The sequence below is a fragment of the Hypomesus transpacificus genome, chromosome 18 (genome assembly GCF_021917145.1).
Source record: "Hypomesus transpacificus isolate Combined female chromosome 18, fHypTra1, whole genome shotgun sequence".
Lineage (NCBI taxonomy): Eukaryota > Metazoa > Chordata > Actinopteri > Osmeriformes > Osmeridae > Hypomesus > Hypomesus transpacificus.
Window position 1 is genome coordinate 14,193,387 of NC_061077.1, and position 19,031 is coordinate 14,212,417.

At 43.4% G+C, this 19,031-nt stretch overlaps 2 protein-coding genes across 8 annotated transcripts; one reads left to right on the top strand and one right to left on the bottom strand.

Moving 5' to 3' along the window:
• Positions 1 to 614: 614 nt before the first annotated feature.
• On the bottom strand, positions 615 to 13,482 carry ube2t (ubiquitin-conjugating enzyme E2T (putative)). 6 transcript variants are annotated; one of them, XM_047040268.1, is made up of 9 exons: positions 10,992 to 11,078; positions 8,835 to 9,091; positions 6,702 to 7,212; positions 6,208 to 6,322; positions 6,041 to 6,110; positions 5,815 to 5,920; positions 5,424 to 5,522; positions 5,255 to 5,338; positions 615 to 953 (listed from the first exon to the last, which is right to left on the bottom strand). In XM_047040268.1, exons 4-9 carry the CDS (start codon positions 6,314 to 6,316, stop codon positions 828 to 830), a joined length of 594 nt encoding a protein of 197 aa, XP_046896224.1. In that variant the 5' UTR covers positions 6,317 to 6,322; positions 6,702 to 7,212; positions 8,835 to 9,091; positions 10,992 to 11,078; the 3' UTR covers positions 615 to 827. The 6 variants fall into 6 exon arrangements, with proteins under 6 accessions (XP_046896224.1, XP_046896220.1, XP_046896221.1 ...); XM_047040264.1 differs by having other exon boundaries at positions 6,208 to 6,350; XM_047040265.1 differs by lacking the exon at positions 10,992 to 11,078 and adding an exon at positions 13,412 to 13,451 and having other exon boundaries at positions 6,208 to 7,212.
• On the top strand, positions 11,148 to 18,096 carry etv7 (ETS variant transcription factor 7). 2 transcript variants are annotated; one of them, XM_047040235.1, is made up of 9 exons: positions 11,148 to 11,261; positions 11,558 to 11,711; positions 11,895 to 12,059; positions 12,592 to 12,783; positions 13,343 to 13,456; positions 13,578 to 13,712; positions 13,852 to 13,994; positions 14,073 to 14,173; positions 17,214 to 18,096. In XM_047040235.1, exons 1-9 carry the CDS (start codon positions 11,229 to 11,231, stop codon positions 17,410 to 17,412), a joined length of 1,236 nt encoding a protein of 411 aa, XP_046896191.1. In that variant the 5' UTR covers positions 11,148 to 11,228; the 3' UTR covers positions 17,413 to 18,096. The 2 variants fall into 2 exon arrangements, with proteins under 2 accessions (XP_046896191.1, XP_046896192.1); XM_047040236.1 differs by having other exon boundaries at positions 13,614 to 13,712.
• Positions 18,097 to 19,031: the final 935 nt, after the last annotated feature.

The window sequence follows — 19,031 nt, forward strand, 5'->3', positions numbered from 1 at the left end:
CTTGATTCCGAGACTACAAAACACAAAGCAAAGCAAAATTGGTAGCAGTCTAAATCTTCCCTCAGAGAACTTAAGTCTTTAGGGCTCTAAGTTTGAGTGACGTTCTCTTCCAAAAAGCTGTGTAGAAACTGGGTTGTCAGGTTTTTTTGGCCCTTGGACAGTTCTAGTGACTTCTATAGAAGCAATGCTGTACAGCCAGATCAATTTGTCTTATAGACTGAATGGGATGTAGCTTGGGTACTTTTACAGACTTATAGAATAGCTAATGTACATACAATGTAACTACCTCTGAACTAACATGTTAATGTTTCATTATATCGCATTGTTATGTCTCCTTGTTTTATGATGTTAACATAATTATATGATTACATTTCAGAAAATAAACCCCTTTAGTTTGTAAAAACAGACTTGATATTTTGGATGTACATAATGGTTAAAATTGAAAAAAGATTGTTTGAATAAAGTGAATAGCGTAATTTGTTATGTTAGTAAAGATGATTTATCTGTATGATATGGATTTCCTACTTACAACCATGTGACAGCGCAAGCACTGATATATGGTATGCTCTGCAGAATGTCAAATGAGCCTTCACAAATGAGCAATGAATGCACTGTTAAAGGCAAATATATTTATTTTTCTTTGTTTCAATTTCCATATAAGAAGGAACATAGCTAAGAAAGGTAATTAAAAGTGTCCATGTATACATCTGTGAATACATCTTGAGAACAATTGAACACAAAGACAAACCAGAAGAATCCATACCCAAACGAAACAGTTTCAAACAAGAAAAGAAAAAGATGATCCAGTGAGGTGTGACCTGCTACATCTACACACACACTCTCTTGGGTTCCTGAGGCCCCACCCCAGGCTGCTCCTGCCCACTCGGGGTGTCTCTCTTCCGGGACAGCGTCTTCTCTTCCTCTTTGCCCGCCTCCTTTGACTCTACTACTCCCTGCACACAAACACATGGACCTGTATCAAATTCTGTGTCAAAGTCAAAATCCACTGATGAATTAAGTTGAACTTAAAGATCCGATGGCATGCTGTTTTTGGATGCTTTTATATAGGCCTTAGTGGTGCCCTAATACTGTATCTGAAGTCTCTTTCACGAAATTCAGCCTTGGTGCAGAATTACAGCCACTATGAGCAGTCCCACAATGAGCTTTCCTCAGGATGTGCTGTTTCTGTAGCTTTAAATGCTGTGAGGAAAAAAGAGGCGGGGCTAACTCATGTTTCAGTCGTTTTTATGCCATGATGTCTCTCGAGGAAAAACCAATAACGCGCTCGCACGGTCGTAGCTCATTTTCTCATTGGTGGGCCAAATTCTCTGTGCGGGCAAAGCAGAGAAAGGGGAGGCAACCTTCCCTCTTATGACTAGGGATGGGGATTGTACATTTTTATCGATATTAATACAATTTCGAGACTGCTTAACAATCTGAGTCTTATCGATACCACTATCGATACTGTTCTGGGGTGAGCTTGAGCTAAACACCATCTAAATGAATACATTTGGCAAATGTTAAACATATAGCAGCACCCACACAACCCACGTCACACTTTACAAGATTACTGAACAACATTTACAACAATGACTGTGCTCGTAAATAATTTCAATTTTTTATATATTTTTTCCGGTTCTTGCACGCATCAAATTTTAGGGGCATATTTGAGTGAAATAGTTGCACTGTAGAGCCCTGGCTCTTATTGTTGAGGCTTGTTATTGTCAACGATGGATACTTGCTACAAAGTTGGGTGCGTTGACTGCGCTCACCATGCATACCTTGGGTGGAGGAGGAGGATTGTTCTGCAACGGCAGCTGGAGTTGGCACCGTTGCTTCTCAAAGACAAGAGAATGTACTGCATTTTACCTTTAGCTAATGCACAACGTTGAGGTGCTTAGTCATTGCAGTAGTGTCCCCCCCCCTTACAAGAAATAATCTTCGAACATATATTACACGTCGCGTCGTCCTTATCTTTGGCTTTATTAAAATGTAGCCAAGCCCTCAGCCATCGTAGCTAGCAATTTGAGAAATGAAGCGAAGTAGGGCGTGAGCCAATTAAATTATTTTTCTTTTAGTTTAAAGGCGGTTGGAAGGCCATTCAATTGACAAATTTTATTAGACAATCGATGTATATTTGTGCACCAGTGATTTGATTTCAATTACATGAGATGTCTCGAGACATAAGTTACATTATATGACCTAGTCTCGATAGCGGTATTGATAAGCTCGGACCTTATTGATGAGGGTTCGTACGGTCATGGAAAACCTGGAAAAGTCATGGAATTTTAAAATGGTTATTTCCAGGCCTGGAAAAGTGCTTGAAAAAAATTAAATCCCAAAAGTTTTGGAAAAGTCATGGAAAGTTGTTACAATCATATTTTCATGTTGTTCATTTACGCTGAGTTTTAAATAATTCACATGTGTTTAAAAGAAATACGTTAAAAATATAAGCAGGCATACGCTCTCATACTAACTGAAAAGTTAGATGGCCATAGCAACAGTAACTCAGAGAAGCGCGAGAGATAATTCAAAATGCCAGGAAAGTGTAGCTTTAACGATGCTTGGCTACAAATGGAAAGATGCATTAAACAGACAAAGACCCGGGACGAGCAAAATGTCAGTTGTGTGGTGGAAAATCATTCGACATTTCAAACATGGGAGAGGCGGCATTAACTAGCCATTCCAAAGGTAGCAAACATCAGAGCGCTGCTGCTAGCAAAGCTACAGCAGCCCGGTGATGGGTGCTGCTACAAAGCTACAGCAGCACCCATCACCGGCTTTCTCACCACAGCGAGATCCACTGCTACGCCTAGCAGCAGGGGTCGATAACCGATGCTGTGACAAAAAATGTCCTAACTGCGGAGGTAATGTGGGCTGAAGGGGCTTATTTTCCCGACTATGACTGGCGTTCTATACATTATGCCGCTTATTACACGGTTACTTGCCAAAAAATTACTTAACAGTGTGTCTTTTTACAATTTATTTGTTACCGTTTGTAGTGTTGATCAGCAGAAAAATAGTTCGACGTTGAACTTCATAGACGTTGAACATTCTTTAGGCTTCAAATCAGCTGACGTCGCTAGGCAACGGAGTACGCTGGGGTTGAAAAGTTACCGGACTGCTTGCGGAGTGCTACAACAGATGTGAATCCGAGGCAAAAAGGCCACTTCCCTTGACAGCGGCCAAATATGCATAGCAAAGTTCAAATGTAAAAAAATTGTTCACCGCAAAACGTTGGGAAGCCCCATTTAAGTGAATGGAGCATTCCACAGTATTACGAACAGCCGTGTAATACAACTTTTTAACGTGTACACCAAGATTTCACAAAAAGTTTGGTCATAGAAATTTGGTTTAAAGTCATTGAAAAGGCATGGAAAAATCATGGAAATCCGTTGGTCAAAATGTGTATGAACCCTGATTGATATTCAGGTTTTAAGAAATTTGGAACCGGGTCCTTAAAGAACCGGGTATCAATCCCCATCCCTTCTTATGACGACATAAGGAGAAGATTTTGAAAACCGAGCGTTTGAGCTTTCTTTTTCTCAAAGGTGGAGAAGAATACCCAGGGCTTGGTTTACACCTATCAACATTTCTAGCCACTGCGGGACCAAAGGCAGGCTAGGAAAACTCATATTAATGTTAAATAACCTCCTAAAGTGAAATGTTCATGTCATAGGACCTTTAAATTAGCCTGGTCGTAACCAGACCCTTGTACGTTTCATTTGTACAGAGGGTCTGGGATCTCTCCATTGACAAGTGTTAACTTCCTTGAAGGCGGGTACTCTGTTGAAGTTTAAAACTATTGGATCAGAGCCACTCTGATCTGCCATAACTAGGGCTGCAACTAACGATTATTTAAATCTATTAATCTATCGATTCTTTTTCCGATTAATCGATGAATCGGATAAAAAAACAAAAAAGCATTCATTTCCAACCCTTTATTCAAAAACAGAACTGACAGTGCAAAATAATCTTCAGAATGTGCACAAACAGGCACACAGTTTTGAAAAAGTTATTAATATTAGCGTGGATTTAATGCTATTTTCCAAGATGAGCAATTTATTTGAGTTTTGTTTAAAACTTTATTGAAAATTGAAAGGTTGTGGAAATAGGCCAGACTTTATTAGAATAATCTGGTGTATATTTAAGATTTTTTGACACCATTTTGAAAAACGTTAAGATTTGCTATTTTCAAAGATTAGGGATTTTCTATCATTTTATTTGAAACTTTATTGAAAATGTAAAGGCTGTGGACGTATACCAGGCATTGTTAAGATACTCTGGTGTCTGTTTGAGGTTTTATATTCCTTAAAATATTATAAAAGTCTAAATTTTTCAAAATGGTATGGGTAGTTTTCACCCGGTCCCTAACGCGATGCTGCAAAGTAGCGTCTTCCGATTGTGAGACAAATGTTGAATATGAAACTAACTTCACCTTGGTCAATAAACACACCTTTTCTATGTATTTAGTGTGAAATGCTCCCACACCTTGGATGACTTGGGTCGTATTGATTTCTCTGCCTCCGCCAGGTGATTCAGAACAACGTTACTCGACAACGTCTCTCCGATAGCCTTTCCTATACGTCCGCTCCACGCTCAACTAGTAGCCTAATAGTCGAGCGACACAACAAATCGATAATGAAATTCGTTGCCAACGTTTTTTATAATCGATTTTAATCGATTTGATCGATTCGTTGTTGCAACCCTAGCCATAACCAATCGCTAGCGTTCGCCTTAGCCAACTCCTTTAACACTACTATAACGGAGCTAGCTGCCGTAGCTGGAAAATCTAACTTTTCCCGAAAAGGGCCACAACATCATGGCCACCAACAAAACTTAGCAAAGATTGTTCTTGCTTCGGCTTTAACTTTTGGATGTTTGGCAGCGTTGCCACAACGGACCGAATAGCTTCGCTTGCATCTTTCTCCGCCGCCATTAATGAACTACAACTCAAACTGGCGCACAACATCGACGTCATCGTTCTCAGCCACTCCCTCTATTCGCTGATTGGCCCTACAAAAAAAATATTTAATTAACCGACTTAGGTGCCGAAATCCCAGACCTAGTACAGAAACGAAATCAAAATTGAGCGGAAGTACGTAGGAGGTCAGAGCCAGTTTAACTTAAAATCACACCTGGGCAGCATGGGAAATTCTTAATGGAGACACAGCACCCTCTTGTGCTTGGAAGGTGCCAATAGCTTAGACTAGTGCGGTTGTATTGAAGTTATTTAGGGGTCTGGATTTCTTACCATGTTTTTTTGCATGGCGTGTTTCTGTGTCCATTTCCTGGCCTTATCCAGGTAAAGCTGCTTGTTGTACTTGAACTCAGACGACTACAAGTAAAATACAAAAAGAGTCACTGGATAGTTTTTGGTGAAAACACAACCAAAAAACACTGTATATATGTGGGTGTTTTACTATATCGGCCATGAGGGGATCATCTGGGTTGGGTTCTGCCATCAGCAGCTGAAGAGAAGTGAGGACCGTCGGGATGTTGAGGGAAGGCTTCCACGCTCCCTGCATGAGAATGTTTAAGGAAGATTTTATACAAACATTTACACAGACAATAGAACAATCAGCACCCTACAAACACGTGTTTAAAAGACCCTGAGTATACAAGTGGGTCTGGCTTTGATGAGTAAGGAACAAGTATGTTTGTGGCAACTGAGCCTGCATTGGGGGACTTAAAACCATCTGCCAGAGGGGAGGAGCTGGTACTCAGTTTGAGTGGGACCAGCTGACAACTCCATGTCTCCTTTACCTACAATGGTCGACACAAATAAAACCATAGACGAGAACATTCCAGTACCTTGGGTGGTAGCTTGAGGGCGTCATGGCAGATGCGTCCAGCATTGTCAATGTTGGGGTGGTATATAGGTGTTAGGTACCGGATTTGGGGAGGCTCAAATGGATACCTAAAGTGGAGGTAGATGATGATGCCATCTGCTAGATCATTCAACATGAAATGTTTACACTTTATCACAGAGTGTGAGAATTCACGTTTACAGTGCATTGATGCAACAAGGACAACCTACCTTTCGGGGACCTTGATCTCCAATAAGAAGACACCTCCTTCAAATGGAGTTCCCGACCCACCTATTATCTCTACCAAAGGAAGGTGCGAATTTCAGTAGGAGGGAGTCCTTTATCTCCTTGCTCAGATGATTAGGCAGTGTGCCGTGCATGTTCACATTTCACTTACGCGCCCGGAGATCGTCCATCTGTCCCTCTGCCTGCCAGCACGTTATCCCTGGTGGAGGTTCGGTGGTTAGTAGCTGGAGCTCGCGCTTCAGACGAGAAATCTTCTGCATCCTTGTCTGGTTTCTCCGTGAAAAGTGTATAAACCTTTTTGATTACGCAACACAATAAACGTTCACACAAAACGAATATGATGTGTTTTGCCACCCACGAAAGAATGTAATTTTGTAATGGCTAACTAAACCTGGAAAACAATACTGCTAATGCTACTTCAATTAACGTTAGCAAGCTTGCTCAAATCTTTGAAGCAGGTACCAGTAGCATATAGCACCAGCAAACATTACTTTCTGTTTGCAAGTCATCTCTTGTATCTCACGGGCCTATTATTATTGACACATATTAGCGTACTCATTGGGTTCATAAAACCAGGGCTTAGCGTTATCTATAAAGTTTTAGCCTATCGTTTCCAAACAAACTATACACACATAGCGCACTCACAGCTTCGAATTTCCCACGTTGTACGTCAGCTGAACTCGACCCTTAGCGCTGCATTATGGGTGTGGTAGTTTTACCAGCAAAAATGAATGAACGATCGAACCTAAACGGCAAGAGTTCAGATTTCCCACCTAAAAAAATCCAGATTTATACTACAGCAACATTCCGTTTTTAATTCAGTAAGTAAGCGTCATCATTTCCCTGATTTTTTTTCAACAATCTGAATAAGCTATGCCTCTATTATCAGTTCCATTTGATTAATAGTCTACATTGCATTTGATTGATTAGTCGTTACAAAATACTTGTGAAATCTCTCATTTTCAGGCAGTGGCATTATATATGGCTTCAAAGATGATGTCACGGTCCTTAAGGTACTTCATCCACACATCAGAGAACCCAGAGTCCCTCAGAGCCTCCATGTATGCTTCCAGATGCCAGTTCTCCCCTGGTAACACCTACTTAGATGCCAACTGTACCACCCTGTTCAGCCTTAGCGTGGTAACCATAAGCCCACCTGAAGTAGTAGGAAAGAAGACATGGAGAAAGAAAGCATGCCAGGGGTCACTATACACTTAGAAATATGATGAGTTATTTGTTGAGTCTCAAAAGTTTAGATGGCGAACATAGCTGGGCTGTACATTTACATTTACATTTATTCATTTAGCAGACGCTTTTGTCCAAAGCGACTTCCAAGAGAGAGCTTCACAAAGTGCATAGGTCACTGATAATAACAACAAGATAGCCCCACAGCATTGCGGGTAGTCAAAAACAAGAAGTACATATTGTGGACAACCAAAAAATAGTGCTAAAGGGAAGAAACCATAAGAGCATGTAGTTAAACAAGTTAAAATTACACAACATTGATCTCTAAGTGCAGGTGTACCTGTAGGAAAGCAATAAAAATAGGATTAACTAAAAAAAGAAGAATACAACAGTTTAAATCAGCTACCACTAACCAACAAGAGCAACAGTCTAAGCAAGAGTCATTGTGAACCTTGAGGAAACTAGCGTTGGATTCAGCAAACCATTCCTAAGTACCATTGTACTCCCGGAACAAGTGCGTCTTGAGCCTTCTCTTGAAGGTGGAGAGACAGTCCGTGTCTCTGATGGTGGTGGGGAGTTGATTCCACCACTGGGGTGCCAGGCAGGAGAAGAGCTTGTGCTGGGACCAGGCGGTCTTGAGAGGTGGGACCACCAGGCGGTTGTCTGAAGAAGACCGTAGGTGGCGGGTGGGGGTGTAAGGCTGCAGGAGAGACTTGATGTAGTCGGGCGCAGTTCCATTCACTGCTCGGAAGGTCAGTACCAGGGTCTTGAATCTGATGCGGGCCGTTATGGGTAGCCAGTGGAGGGAGATGAGGAGCGGGGTAACGTGGGAGCGTCTGGGTAGATTGTAGACCAGACGGGCCGCTGCGTTCTGAATTCTCTGAAGAGGGCGGGTTGCGCATGATGGGAGACCGGCGAGCAGCGAGTTGCAGTAGTCCAACTTGGAGAGGACAAGTGCTTGGACAAGCAGCTGGGTGGAGTGCTCAGACAGGTATCTCCTGATCTTCCGGATGTTGTAGAGGGTGAATCTACACGACCGGGAGACCGCAGCAATGTGGGCCGTGAGGGAGAGCTCGTTGTCCATGGTCACCCCAAGGTTCCTGGCAGAGGATGAGGGGGTCACCGTCGCAGATCCCAGGGTGATTGAGAAGTCATGGGAGATGGAGGGTTTGGCCGGGATGATGAGAGTAGACTGTAGAGTTGGACCATGACATACCTGGTTTCATCACCCTATGGATTTCTGAGGTACCTTTCCTCAGGTCTGGCCAGAAGTAGTAGCAGTTACAGTTGAACACTCTTTCCACACTACTGTCTGCCAGGGGCATGGTCTCCACAACCCATTGATGCAGAATCACCTTCCCACAAGCCAGCTGCTCCTTCGACAGCTCTCTTGCTATCTACTGGGGACGGGAGTGGAAGGAGATCAGGTCTCTTGTCTATTCACATATGCAGTGTTTCCTCTTTCAATCTTACAAGTTGTAAAAGCCAGTCATACTCCTACACAACATTTTAATTTGTATTAAATGTCACAAAGGAGGATGATCCTCCCCTTCCTCCCCTGACAAGCATTCACTGACACACATTATATGTCACCTGGTGCATGTACTGAGAATAGTCCACTCCTACGAGTTTGCCAGTGGGTCGTGTGAGCAGTTGGGCTGCAGACTATAGACCCAATCCCGATCTGTGTCCCAGCTCCAGAACTGTATCACCGGGCTGAATCCCACACAGCTGCACCGTGTTCTCCTCCAGGATCCGGTTATGCAACTTTAGAAACTTGGTGACCAACCACCCTGCAAGTGAGCGTGTCGGACGACCCAATTCCTGTGATATTCTCTTTGCATACATCCCTACAGAAAAAGGTAGTCGAGAGAAAGTCATTTTCCTACTAATCATTTACATTTTCTGAATGCATTGTTTGATTTAACATTTCACTCAAATAGTGCATAAAGATAGTACATTTCAACGCTGTACCAGGGAGCTACAGTAGTGTACAGGTAAAGTTGAGTGCGCAGGGTGGAGACAGCGAGACAATGTGAGCAATTGTGCAGCACCGAGCAAGAATTTGTGAGAGAGCCTCTATCTAATAATGCCAGTAATCTCTGTTTGTGTGAGTGTTTGTGTGTCCCACTTTAGTTTCCTACAATTATCTGGAGAACTGGGTACTGCAAAGTTTGAAATGTTTCAGGTGTCCTCTTTATAATCCAAGAGTGTAGATTATAACCGGATTGACGTTGTTCGGATCAGCATTTCGATTTTTTTAATCCTCATCTTTCATGTGCCTCCATGGGCATCATGGGAACTCATCTCAGCCCCATCACTCTGATTGGTATGAGCCCCTTCACTCTGATTGGTTCTCTGTTCATCCCTCGCACCATAAACTTTACTAGGGTGCACTAGGAGGTTGTCTCAGAGGCTGTATGATAACTTCAGTGATTTTTTTTTTTTTTATGAACTAATGCGATTAACAAAGGCATTCACAATGAAATGAAACTAAGCTCTTAACACAACGTAGATCGTAGTAAGGAACATAGGACAATTCAGTTTCAGATTCAGGCATTGTTAGAATAATCTGGTGTCAATTTGAGTTTTTTTAATCCAATTTTGAATATATAATTGAGTTTAGAGCAGTTTTAATGCAATTCTCTGAGATGAGCATTTTTTGTACAGGGAGTGGAAGTAGGCCAGGCATTATTTGAATAATCTGGTGTCAGTTAGAGTTGTTATATGCCTAGAAATATTATAAGAGACATCCTTTTTCAAAATGGTAAGGGTAGTTTTAACCCGGTCCCTAACGCAACTCCGCAAACTGGCCGAATGTCCAATTTTGAAAATGAAACTAACTTCACCTCGTCGATATACACGTTAACTTTACACAGAAACGTTGGATGTTGTTGCAGCACTGTTTGTGTAGCATAAACGTATCCTATAAAATGTTACGGACACGACCTCAGAAAAGGTCCCTTTTTAGCTGAATCTTCTGTCCAATGTAGCCTATCTGCTCTCTAGGAACGTCAAACCAAAACAATTTTCCATAAAAAGTGATAGTTAAATGTTTTATTATAAGACGAACAGTTAATAAATAGCAACACCCTACAACCATGTTTGGTGTTATACCCCTAGCCCTAGCCTTCTGTTTTAGCTGCAGTAGGGCCTACTCTTATTAATATAAAGACTAACTCAACAACAAAATCTAGCCAGCAAGCGCTACATTTATAACCTTTGAAAAAAAGCGAATCTTATCAGTGATCGTTGAGTTGAGAGTAACTAACCGTATCTACATGCAGTTGTGAAGTATGCTTACATGAAACTGTGACATTGGAGTCTGTTCTAAAAGAAAACCAAAAGATTAAGAAAATTTAGCTTAGAACTTATTGAAACCTACTGAACACGCGATGAGGGTGTAGCCTCAAGCACAATTTTTTTTTTTACAAATACCAATTTTTGTATTTGTATATGTATATGTATTTTTGTATAAATACAAACATTTGTATTTGTAGTCTGTCCTTCGAAATTGGACTTGATTGCAAACTTCATTTCCTTGTAAAGGCGGAGCCAAGCAACGCGCAGCTGGACGCGCACACGCGCGCAGCACTGATAGAAACTTCAGTGCTGAAAATGGTATAACTCAATTGTAACATCAGTCAGTTTGAATATGTTTGAAGTTAATGCACTACAGAAATGATTACAGGTTCACTTAGACTTATATAGGGTCAACCATTTTTTAAGAGAGTATTAAACGTAACTAACCTCTTCCTTTGTCTTTTTGTTACATGCAGTCATTGAACCTTATGGATATGTTCCCTTTCGTTTTCATTTCCCGGAAGGATATGAAAAGCCCTGTGAGGATGTCGATCTTTTTGTAATTTGTCGTGGCGACTTAAGTGTGAGGCTATCATTTTTTTTTTATCATACTATATTTGTCTGTAGGCCTATTTGGAGAAACGTCGTGGTAGTTACCCTTTCCAATCCAGAACAGGTAACATAATGGGAGACGTTTTCCAGTCACCTTCGATCAAGGTAAGGTCCAATAATTAGAACGGGGAAGTCTGCTTTTTTGCGTGTTTTTTTAGTATTCTGAATGCCCACATTAAGCAATTTTTGCACGTACTTGAATAAAACAACGGAAAAAAAGGAAATTGAACTTTAAACGATTATTTTAGGTATAAAAGCACATTTTGCACAAAATGTTGTGTTATGTGCAACATGCACACGTCTTTTTTACTGGATACATCTACTATACTATGTTTCATATGACTAAGTGATCGTGTGCATCCACTAAAGATATACAATTAATGTGTGTTGTTTCTTTCTAGCAAGAAAACAGGGGAACCAATGACTTGCCCGTAACCACACCAATGCCTGGCAGGGCAATCCTACTTCCTCCTGTAATGTGCCCAACCGCCCCTGACCTGCCTGCTGTTTGCCACCCTACTCAGGAAGACCTGTGGCAACTACCCGGACGGCTACGTGAGTGGCCCTACGACAACACACACACAAACACTTATTATGCCTAATTTATGAACAAACAGCCCTTTCGATTGAAAATGTACATGTATTGACCCTTCATTTGAATTTCTCCCATCTCCAAAGCATTATGCCTTTCATTGCTATTGTGGTTGAACTGGGTCAAATGCTGTGTGCATTCCTCAGGTATAAACCCCTCTCTGTGGGATAAGGAGGATGTGGCACACTGGCTGCACTGGGCCCAGAAGGAATACGCTCTGCGGCGACCAGAGAGAGGACACTTTGAGATGAACGGACGGGCGCTGTGTCTGCTCACTAAGGAGGACTTCAGACGACGCTGCCCTAGTTCAGGTATGAGAGTGTTTACAAATATGACGTGAGTTCATGTGAGTGAGGAAAGAAGTGAATACAAAGACAGATAGAGATATATGTGCAGATGTTCATGAGATGATATCATCTTATTTCATTATTATTATCAGTAGTTTTTCTGTTTATTGTATTATAGTTTGATAGTTTGTTGGCACTAGGGGCACTTCACTCAGGTAGTTTTAGTAAGGTCGGTAATTGGGGTTAGTTATGAAGCTTGCGGTAGGACGGATGTTTTCTTTTTACCAAAACGAGAGAAAGCCAGAACAAGAAAGTCACAGGGAGCATTGGCATGACTTGGTTGTTGCTTGAATGGATTAAGCCTACCCAAATATCCAGTTTGTAAAGTGAACTTTCTTTTCTCTGCGTACAGCATTTCTTGATGCTGCATCAGTGGCCTTTTATGGACTTAAAAACTTGTGATTTGAGTCAACAGAACGCCACAACATCATCTTTATATCTCAACGCAGTTTTTGTATGTGTTTATGTTCACTGTGTAAACTCTCTTTACTCATAGGCGATGTGCTGTATGAGCTTCTACAGTGTGTGAAGCAGCAGAGAAGAGGTGTGGTCTCTGCCCCCCTAAAACCTTCCCATGGCCACCTCCTGCCAAACCCTCCCAGTCACATCCAACAACCACCTATCAGCCAACAGGACCTTCATTACAAAATCCAGGGGCCTCCACATACAGGTTCAATTGAGGCCACAGGTGAGTCTGTATGGCTATCTTATGTGTATTTGTGGAAAAAACAGTGCCCAACTAATTATACCAAGCACAGATAGATCAAACATACAGTGGTAACATTGATAAGACAGTTTCACTAAACAAAAGAGTGCAGGTAGGCAAGTGGTTTTGGTTGCTGAGCTGCCATCCATCCAAATGATGTTTAAAAAAAGATACTGATACTTTTACAATGTCAGTATTACACTTCCTGTAGCCCAACCTGCCATATACATACTTCATCAAGCAAACCTGGTGTTTTCAGTGAAGCAAGTTAGAGAGTGGGAGGATTGCCAGTAGGTGTGGTTTACCTGGAAACATCCATTAACCTGCCTCTCACCAGACCAGGGAAACTAGCCTGTTCTGATCTGTGGTTAGACAACTTCCTAAAACATAACGTTTTCACACAGCATTGCATTTTCTTCCAGCAAAAAATATTGCTCAATAATTCATTGGATAATTGTCTGGACATGCTGTAGAAAATGTACATTCCCTTTCAACACTCTACCCCTCCGCCACTCCTCCTTCTCCCCTCCCCCCGTTTCAGGTTGTACCACAAGTGCCTTGTTTACATGTCCCTCTGTGACCATCTCCAACATCAGCAAGCATTACTCACCCCACTACGCACATCTGGATACACATCCACAGCACACACACGCTGGTGAGTCACAGTACAACCCCCCCCCCCCCCCCCCCCCCCCCCCCCCCCCCCCCCCCCCCCCCCCCCCCCCCCCCCCTTGGTTATTGACGTCAGACTTCTTGATACATCCTGTTGTGATCAGTGTCCGTACCTGTTCCTGTGTTGTCCCAACACCAAGCCCAGGCTCCTCCCACAGTTCTTAGCAGAAGGGAGGAGCCTCTCAACCTGTCCAATCGGGAGAGAACACCGCCCCGCGAGGCTAACGGCAGGATCCCAGGTAGATGGAGATCATTAACTCAAAAGATTTGGTAGCTTTTGACTGTGAATGTATGGAAGTAGATTACATAAGTTACATACGACACAAGCTCAGTCATAGTCTTTTTTTTTGTGTGTGTGTGCATGCATGTTTCTAATAGAGTGCAGATTGCTGTGGGACTATGTGTACCAACTGTTATCTGACCAGCGCTACCAGGACTTTATCCGCTGGGAGGACCATGACAGGCTGGTGTTCAGGGTGGTTGACCCCAATGGACTGGCACGACTCTGGGGCAATCACAAAGTGAGTAGAGGGTCTGTCTGGTTCTTAGATGGAATGGATTGAGGAATAAATGAAATGTATAATCACAGCTCTTTCCAGAACCGAGCCAATATGACCTATGAGAAGATGTCCCGCGCACTGCGGCACTACTACAAGCTCAACATCATCAAGAAGGAGCCGGGACAGAAACTGCTCTTCAGGTAGCATGTACAATGCATCCGGAAAGTATTCACAGCGCTTCACTTTTTCCACATTCTGTATGTTACAGCCTTATTCCAAAATTGATTCTATTCTGGACATAATTAACCACAATGACAAAAGTTTGTTTAATATTTAATAGATTTGCAAAAATTAAGGACGAAAATTCACAGCCTTTGCTGAAGCACCTTTGGCAGCAATTAAAGCTTCAAGTCTTTTTGAGTATGATGCTTGGCACACCCATTTTTGGGGAGTTTCTACCATTCTTTTTTGCAGGCCCTCTCAAGCTCCATCAGGTTGGATTGGGAGCATTGGTGCACAGCTATTTTTAGATCTCTCCAGAGATGTTCAATTGGGTTCAAGTCTGGACCACTCAAGGACAATCACAGAGCCGTCCCAAAGCCACTCCTTTGTTATCTTGTGTGCTTTAGGTTGTTGCCCTGTCCGTCCGTCCGTCATCTGCCGCTTGTCCGGGGATCGGGTCGCGGGGGCAGCGACCTAAGCAGGGAGGCCCAGACTTCCCTCCCCCCGGCCACTTCCACCAGCTCTTCCTGGGGGACCCCGAGGCGTTCCCAGGCCAGCCGAGAGACATAGTCCCTCCAGCGTGTCCTGGGTCTTCCCCGGGGCCTCTTCCCAGTGGGACGTGCCCGGAACACCTCACCAGGGAGGCGTCCAGGAGGCATCCTAATCAGATGCCCGAGCCACCTCAGCTGGCTCCTCTCGACGCGGAGGAGCAGCGGTTCTACTCTGAGCCCCTCCCGGATGACCGAGCTTCTCACCCTATCTCTAAGGGAGAGCCCGGACACCCTGCGGAGAAAGCTAATTTCGGCCGCTTGTATTCGCGATCTCGTTCTTTCGGTCACTAACCATAGTTCGTGACCATAGGTGAGGGTAGGAACGTAGATCGACTGGTAAATAGAGAGCTTCGCCTTTTGACTCAGCTCCTTCTTTACCACGACGGACCGATGCAGAGCCCGCATCACTGCGGACGCCGCACCGATCCGCCTGTCGACCTCGCGCTCCATTCTTCCCTCACTCGTGAACAAGACCCAGAGATACTTGAACTCCTCCGCTTGGTTCAGGATCTCCTCCCCGACCCGGAGATGGCACTCCACCCTTTTCCGGTCGATTACCATGGCCTCAGATTTGGAGGTGCTGATTCGCATCCCAGCCGCTTCACATTCGGTTGCGAACCGCTCCAGTGAGAGCTGAAGGTCACGGCCCGATGAAGCCAACAGGACCACATCATCCGCAAAAAGCAGCGACCCGATCCTGAGGTCACCAAACCGGACCCCCTCAACACCCTGGCTGCGCCTAGAAATTCTGTCCATAAAGGTAATGAACAGAATCGGTGACATAGGGCAGCCCTGGCGGAGTCCAACCCTCACCGGAAACAAGTTCGACTTGCTACCGGCAATGCGGACCAAACTCTGGCACCGGTCGTACAGGGACCGGACAGCCCCGATCAGGAAATCCGGTACCCCGTACTCTCGGAGCACCCCCCACATGGGCCCCCGAGGGACACGGTCGAACGCCTTTTCCAAATCCACAAAACATGTGTAGACTGGTTGGGCGAACTCCCATGTACCCTCCAGGACTCCGCGGAGGGTATAAAGCTGGTCCACTGTTCCACGGCCAGGACGAAAACCACATTGCTCCTCCTGAATCCGAGGTTCGACAATCCGACGGACCCTCCTCTCCAGGACCCCTGAATAGACTTTCCCAGGGAGGCTGAGGTTGTTGCCCTGTAGGAAGATAAACCTTCGCCCCAGTCTGATTTCCAGAGTGGAGCCTCTGGAGCAGGTTCTCATCAAGGATGTCTCTGTACATTTCTGCATTTATCTTTCCCTCGATCCTGACTCGTCTCCCAGTTCCCGACACTGAAAAACATCCCCACAGCATGGTGCTGCCACCACCACGCTTCACTGTAGGGATGGTATTGGCCAGGGCATGGTTTCCTCCAGACATGACGCTTGGCATTCAGGCCAAAGAGTTCAATATTTGTTTCATCAGACCAGAAAATTTTGTTTCTCATGGTCTGAGAGTCCTTCTGGTGCCTTTGGCAAACTCCAGGTGGGCTTTCATGTGCTCTTTATTGAGGAGTGACTTTCGTCTGGCCACTAATAAAGGCCTGATTGGTGGAGTGCAGCAGAGATGGTTGTTCTTCTGGAAGGTTTTCCTCTCTTCACAGAGCAACACTGGAGCTCTGTCAGAATAACCATCAGATTCTTAGTCACCTCCCTGACTAAAGGCCATTGCACACTGAGTCCGAAATTCATATTCGAAATGTTCGCACGTTAAAAAATAAATACGACCTCACGTTATGTCAATCGCGCTTACACACTGCCTCTGAAACTTTCGTCCGTAACAAAAAAAAGTTTGGTTCGGGTTCAATTTTCTGCGTTTTTGCATCCTTAGCCAGCATTTTGATAGTTTTTTTTAAAATTCAGAGCCACCGAATGTTGAGGCTAGTGATTGCGAAAAAACGCATACGAAAATTTCGCACTCAGTGTGCAAGGGCCTTAAGGCTCTTCTCCTACAATCGCTCAACTCTAGGAAGAGTCCTGGTGGTTCTTCCATTTATGGATTATGGAGGCCACTGTGCTCGATTGGACCTTCAATGATGCAGACATTTTTCTCCACCCTCCCCCAGATCTGTGCCGCGATGCAATCCTGTCTCAGAGGTCTGCAGACAATTCATTGGACTTAATGGCTTGATTTGTGCACTGACATGCACTGTCAACTGTGCAACCTTATATAAACAGGTGTTCCTTTCCAAATCATGTCCAATCAACTGAATTTACCACAGGTGGACTCGAAAAATCTCAAAGATGATCAGTGGAAACAGGATGCACCTGAGCTCAATTTCGAGGGTTATGGCAAGGCTGTGAATACTTATGTACATGTCATTTTCTTGTTTTTTATTTTTAATTGATTTGTGAAAATTAAATTATTTTTTGAATTTTTAGGAAAAATTAAAAAGTGCTGTGAATACTTTCAGGATGCGCTGTGTACACACACTTTCCTTGACCCATTCTGCAGGTTTCTCAAGACTCCCCAGGAGATCAGGAGACACAGAGGTGACCGTCTGGATTCCACCGAGTCCCCGGAACACACACCATCTCTGAACGGAGCCTCGCCAGTACACACACCAGAACACATCTCTTCCAGACACTACATCATGCATGGTCTCGAAGTGTCCCCTGAGCCCTTGTCCCCCCAGTCTGACCCGGAGGCTTAGCGAAGACAACTCCTGTCACAGAAATGACTACATACAATGTACTGCACTATAAGCAAGCTTTGCTTTTTCTGCTAAACTAGTCATCGGTGCTGACTTACCTGATGAAACTTCAACAGAACACTACAACACTAACATTGAGGAAAGGATCAAACTGTCAATGCCATACCAACTCACTGGTGTTTCACTTTAAACCTGCTTACATTATTGTGACTTACACCAAGTCTCAAGGTTATTTTCAACAAAATGTATTACGTGAAGTAGAAACCACTTTACTTTCATCTCCTCAGATAAACACAGAAAGCATGATCAGTTGGATCACTGCTTAAACCACAGGTGGCCATTGAAATTAGATGTTTAGGTCAGTGCTTTCACCTGATGAATACATATACACAATGTATTCTTAGTGTGTGAGAGATATGGACAGTGCTTTCTGATATTTGAGGATTTGTATTTTTTGAATTTATACTGTTTCACTTTGATGACTTAAGATTACAAGCCAAGATTCATTGCTTAATCCTTCAATGTTTAAAACAATGTTCAATACTCTTCCTTATTTAGAAAATACTGAAATGAAAATCACTTTCCAATTTTCTAACATCCTAAAGTGTAATTACTATGATTTATGTGTTTAAATTAAGTTTGTGGCTACAGAACATATTTTATAAAGCTGCAATACCAACTGCATATCATCCCATTTGCTTCCTTATTTCATGAGATAAACCTAAACTGTGGGGTAGTTTCTGGAAGTTCCCATATTTGGACCTTTAATAATATTAACCCAAAGGACTTGGTAAATAATAATGAAGGCAGTGTTGGGTGTAACGCGTTGCAATGTAACTTAATTCAATAATTAATTCAATTGAATAAGTAACGCGTTAAGTTACTCGTTACCTAAGAAAAGTAGTCTGACTACTGCGACGCGTTACGTTGCGACGCGTTACGTTGCGACGCGTTACGTTGCGACGCGTTACGTTGCGACGCGTTACGTTGCGACGCGTTACGTTGCGACGCGTTACGTTGCGACGCGTTACGTAACAGTAGTCAGACTACTTTTCTTAGGTAACGAGTTACTTAACGCGTTACTTATTCAATTGAATTAATCCGTTACTAGTTCCTTGTTCAAACAAGTAACGCGTTACTTAAACCCGTAAGACCCGCCTGGTGGTCCCACCGCTTAAGACCGCCCGGTCCCAACACAAGCTCTTCTCCTGCCTGGCCCCCCAGTGGTGGAATCATCTCCCCACCTCCATCAGAGACACAGACTGTCTCTCCACCTTCAAGAGAAGGCTCAAGACGCACTTGTTCCGGGAGTACAACGATACTTAGGAATGGTTTGTTGAACCCAACGCTAGTTTCCTCAAGGATCACAATGACTCTTGCTTAGACTGTTGCTCTTGTTGGTTAGTGGTAACTGATTTAAACTGTTGTATTATATCTAATCCTATTTTTATTGCTTTCCTACAGGTACACTTGCACTTAGAGATTCATGTTGTGTAATTGTAATTTGCTTACATGCTTACATGCTCTTATGGTTTCTTCCCTTTAGCACTTATTTTTGGTTGTTTACAATGTGTACTTCTGTTTTTGGCTACCTGCAATGCTTTGGGGCTATCTTGTTG

What these genes read in the sequence shown, in the direction of transcription:
- ube2t (XM_047040263.1), bottom strand. Translation starts at nt 11,024, where the DNA reads ATGACTGCATGTAACAAAAAGACAAAGGAAGAG. An exon ending in ACAAAAAGACAAAGGAAGAG is followed by an intron (nt 6,323 to 10,991) that starts GTTAGTTACGTT and finishes CGGAGAAACCAG; the next exon opens with ACAAGGATGCAGAAGATTTC. An exon ending in ACGCCATGCAAAAAAACATG is followed by an intron (nt 954 to 5,254) that starts GTAAGAAATCCA and finishes GTTTGTGTGCAG; the next exon opens with GGAGTAGTAGAGTCAAAGGA.
- etv7 (XM_047040235.1), top strand. Translation starts at nt 11,229, where the DNA reads ATGGGAGACGTTTTCCAGTCACCTTCGATCAAG. An exon ending in TCCAGTCACCTTCGATCAAG is followed by an intron (nt 11,262 to 11,557) that starts GTAAGGTCCAAT and finishes GTTTCTTTCTAG; the next exon opens with CAAGAAAACAGGGGAACCAA. An exon ending in GCAACTACCCGGACGGCTAC is followed by an intron (nt 11,712 to 11,894) that starts GTGAGTGGCCCT and finishes TGCATTCCTCAG; the next exon opens with GTATAAACCCCTCTCTGTGG.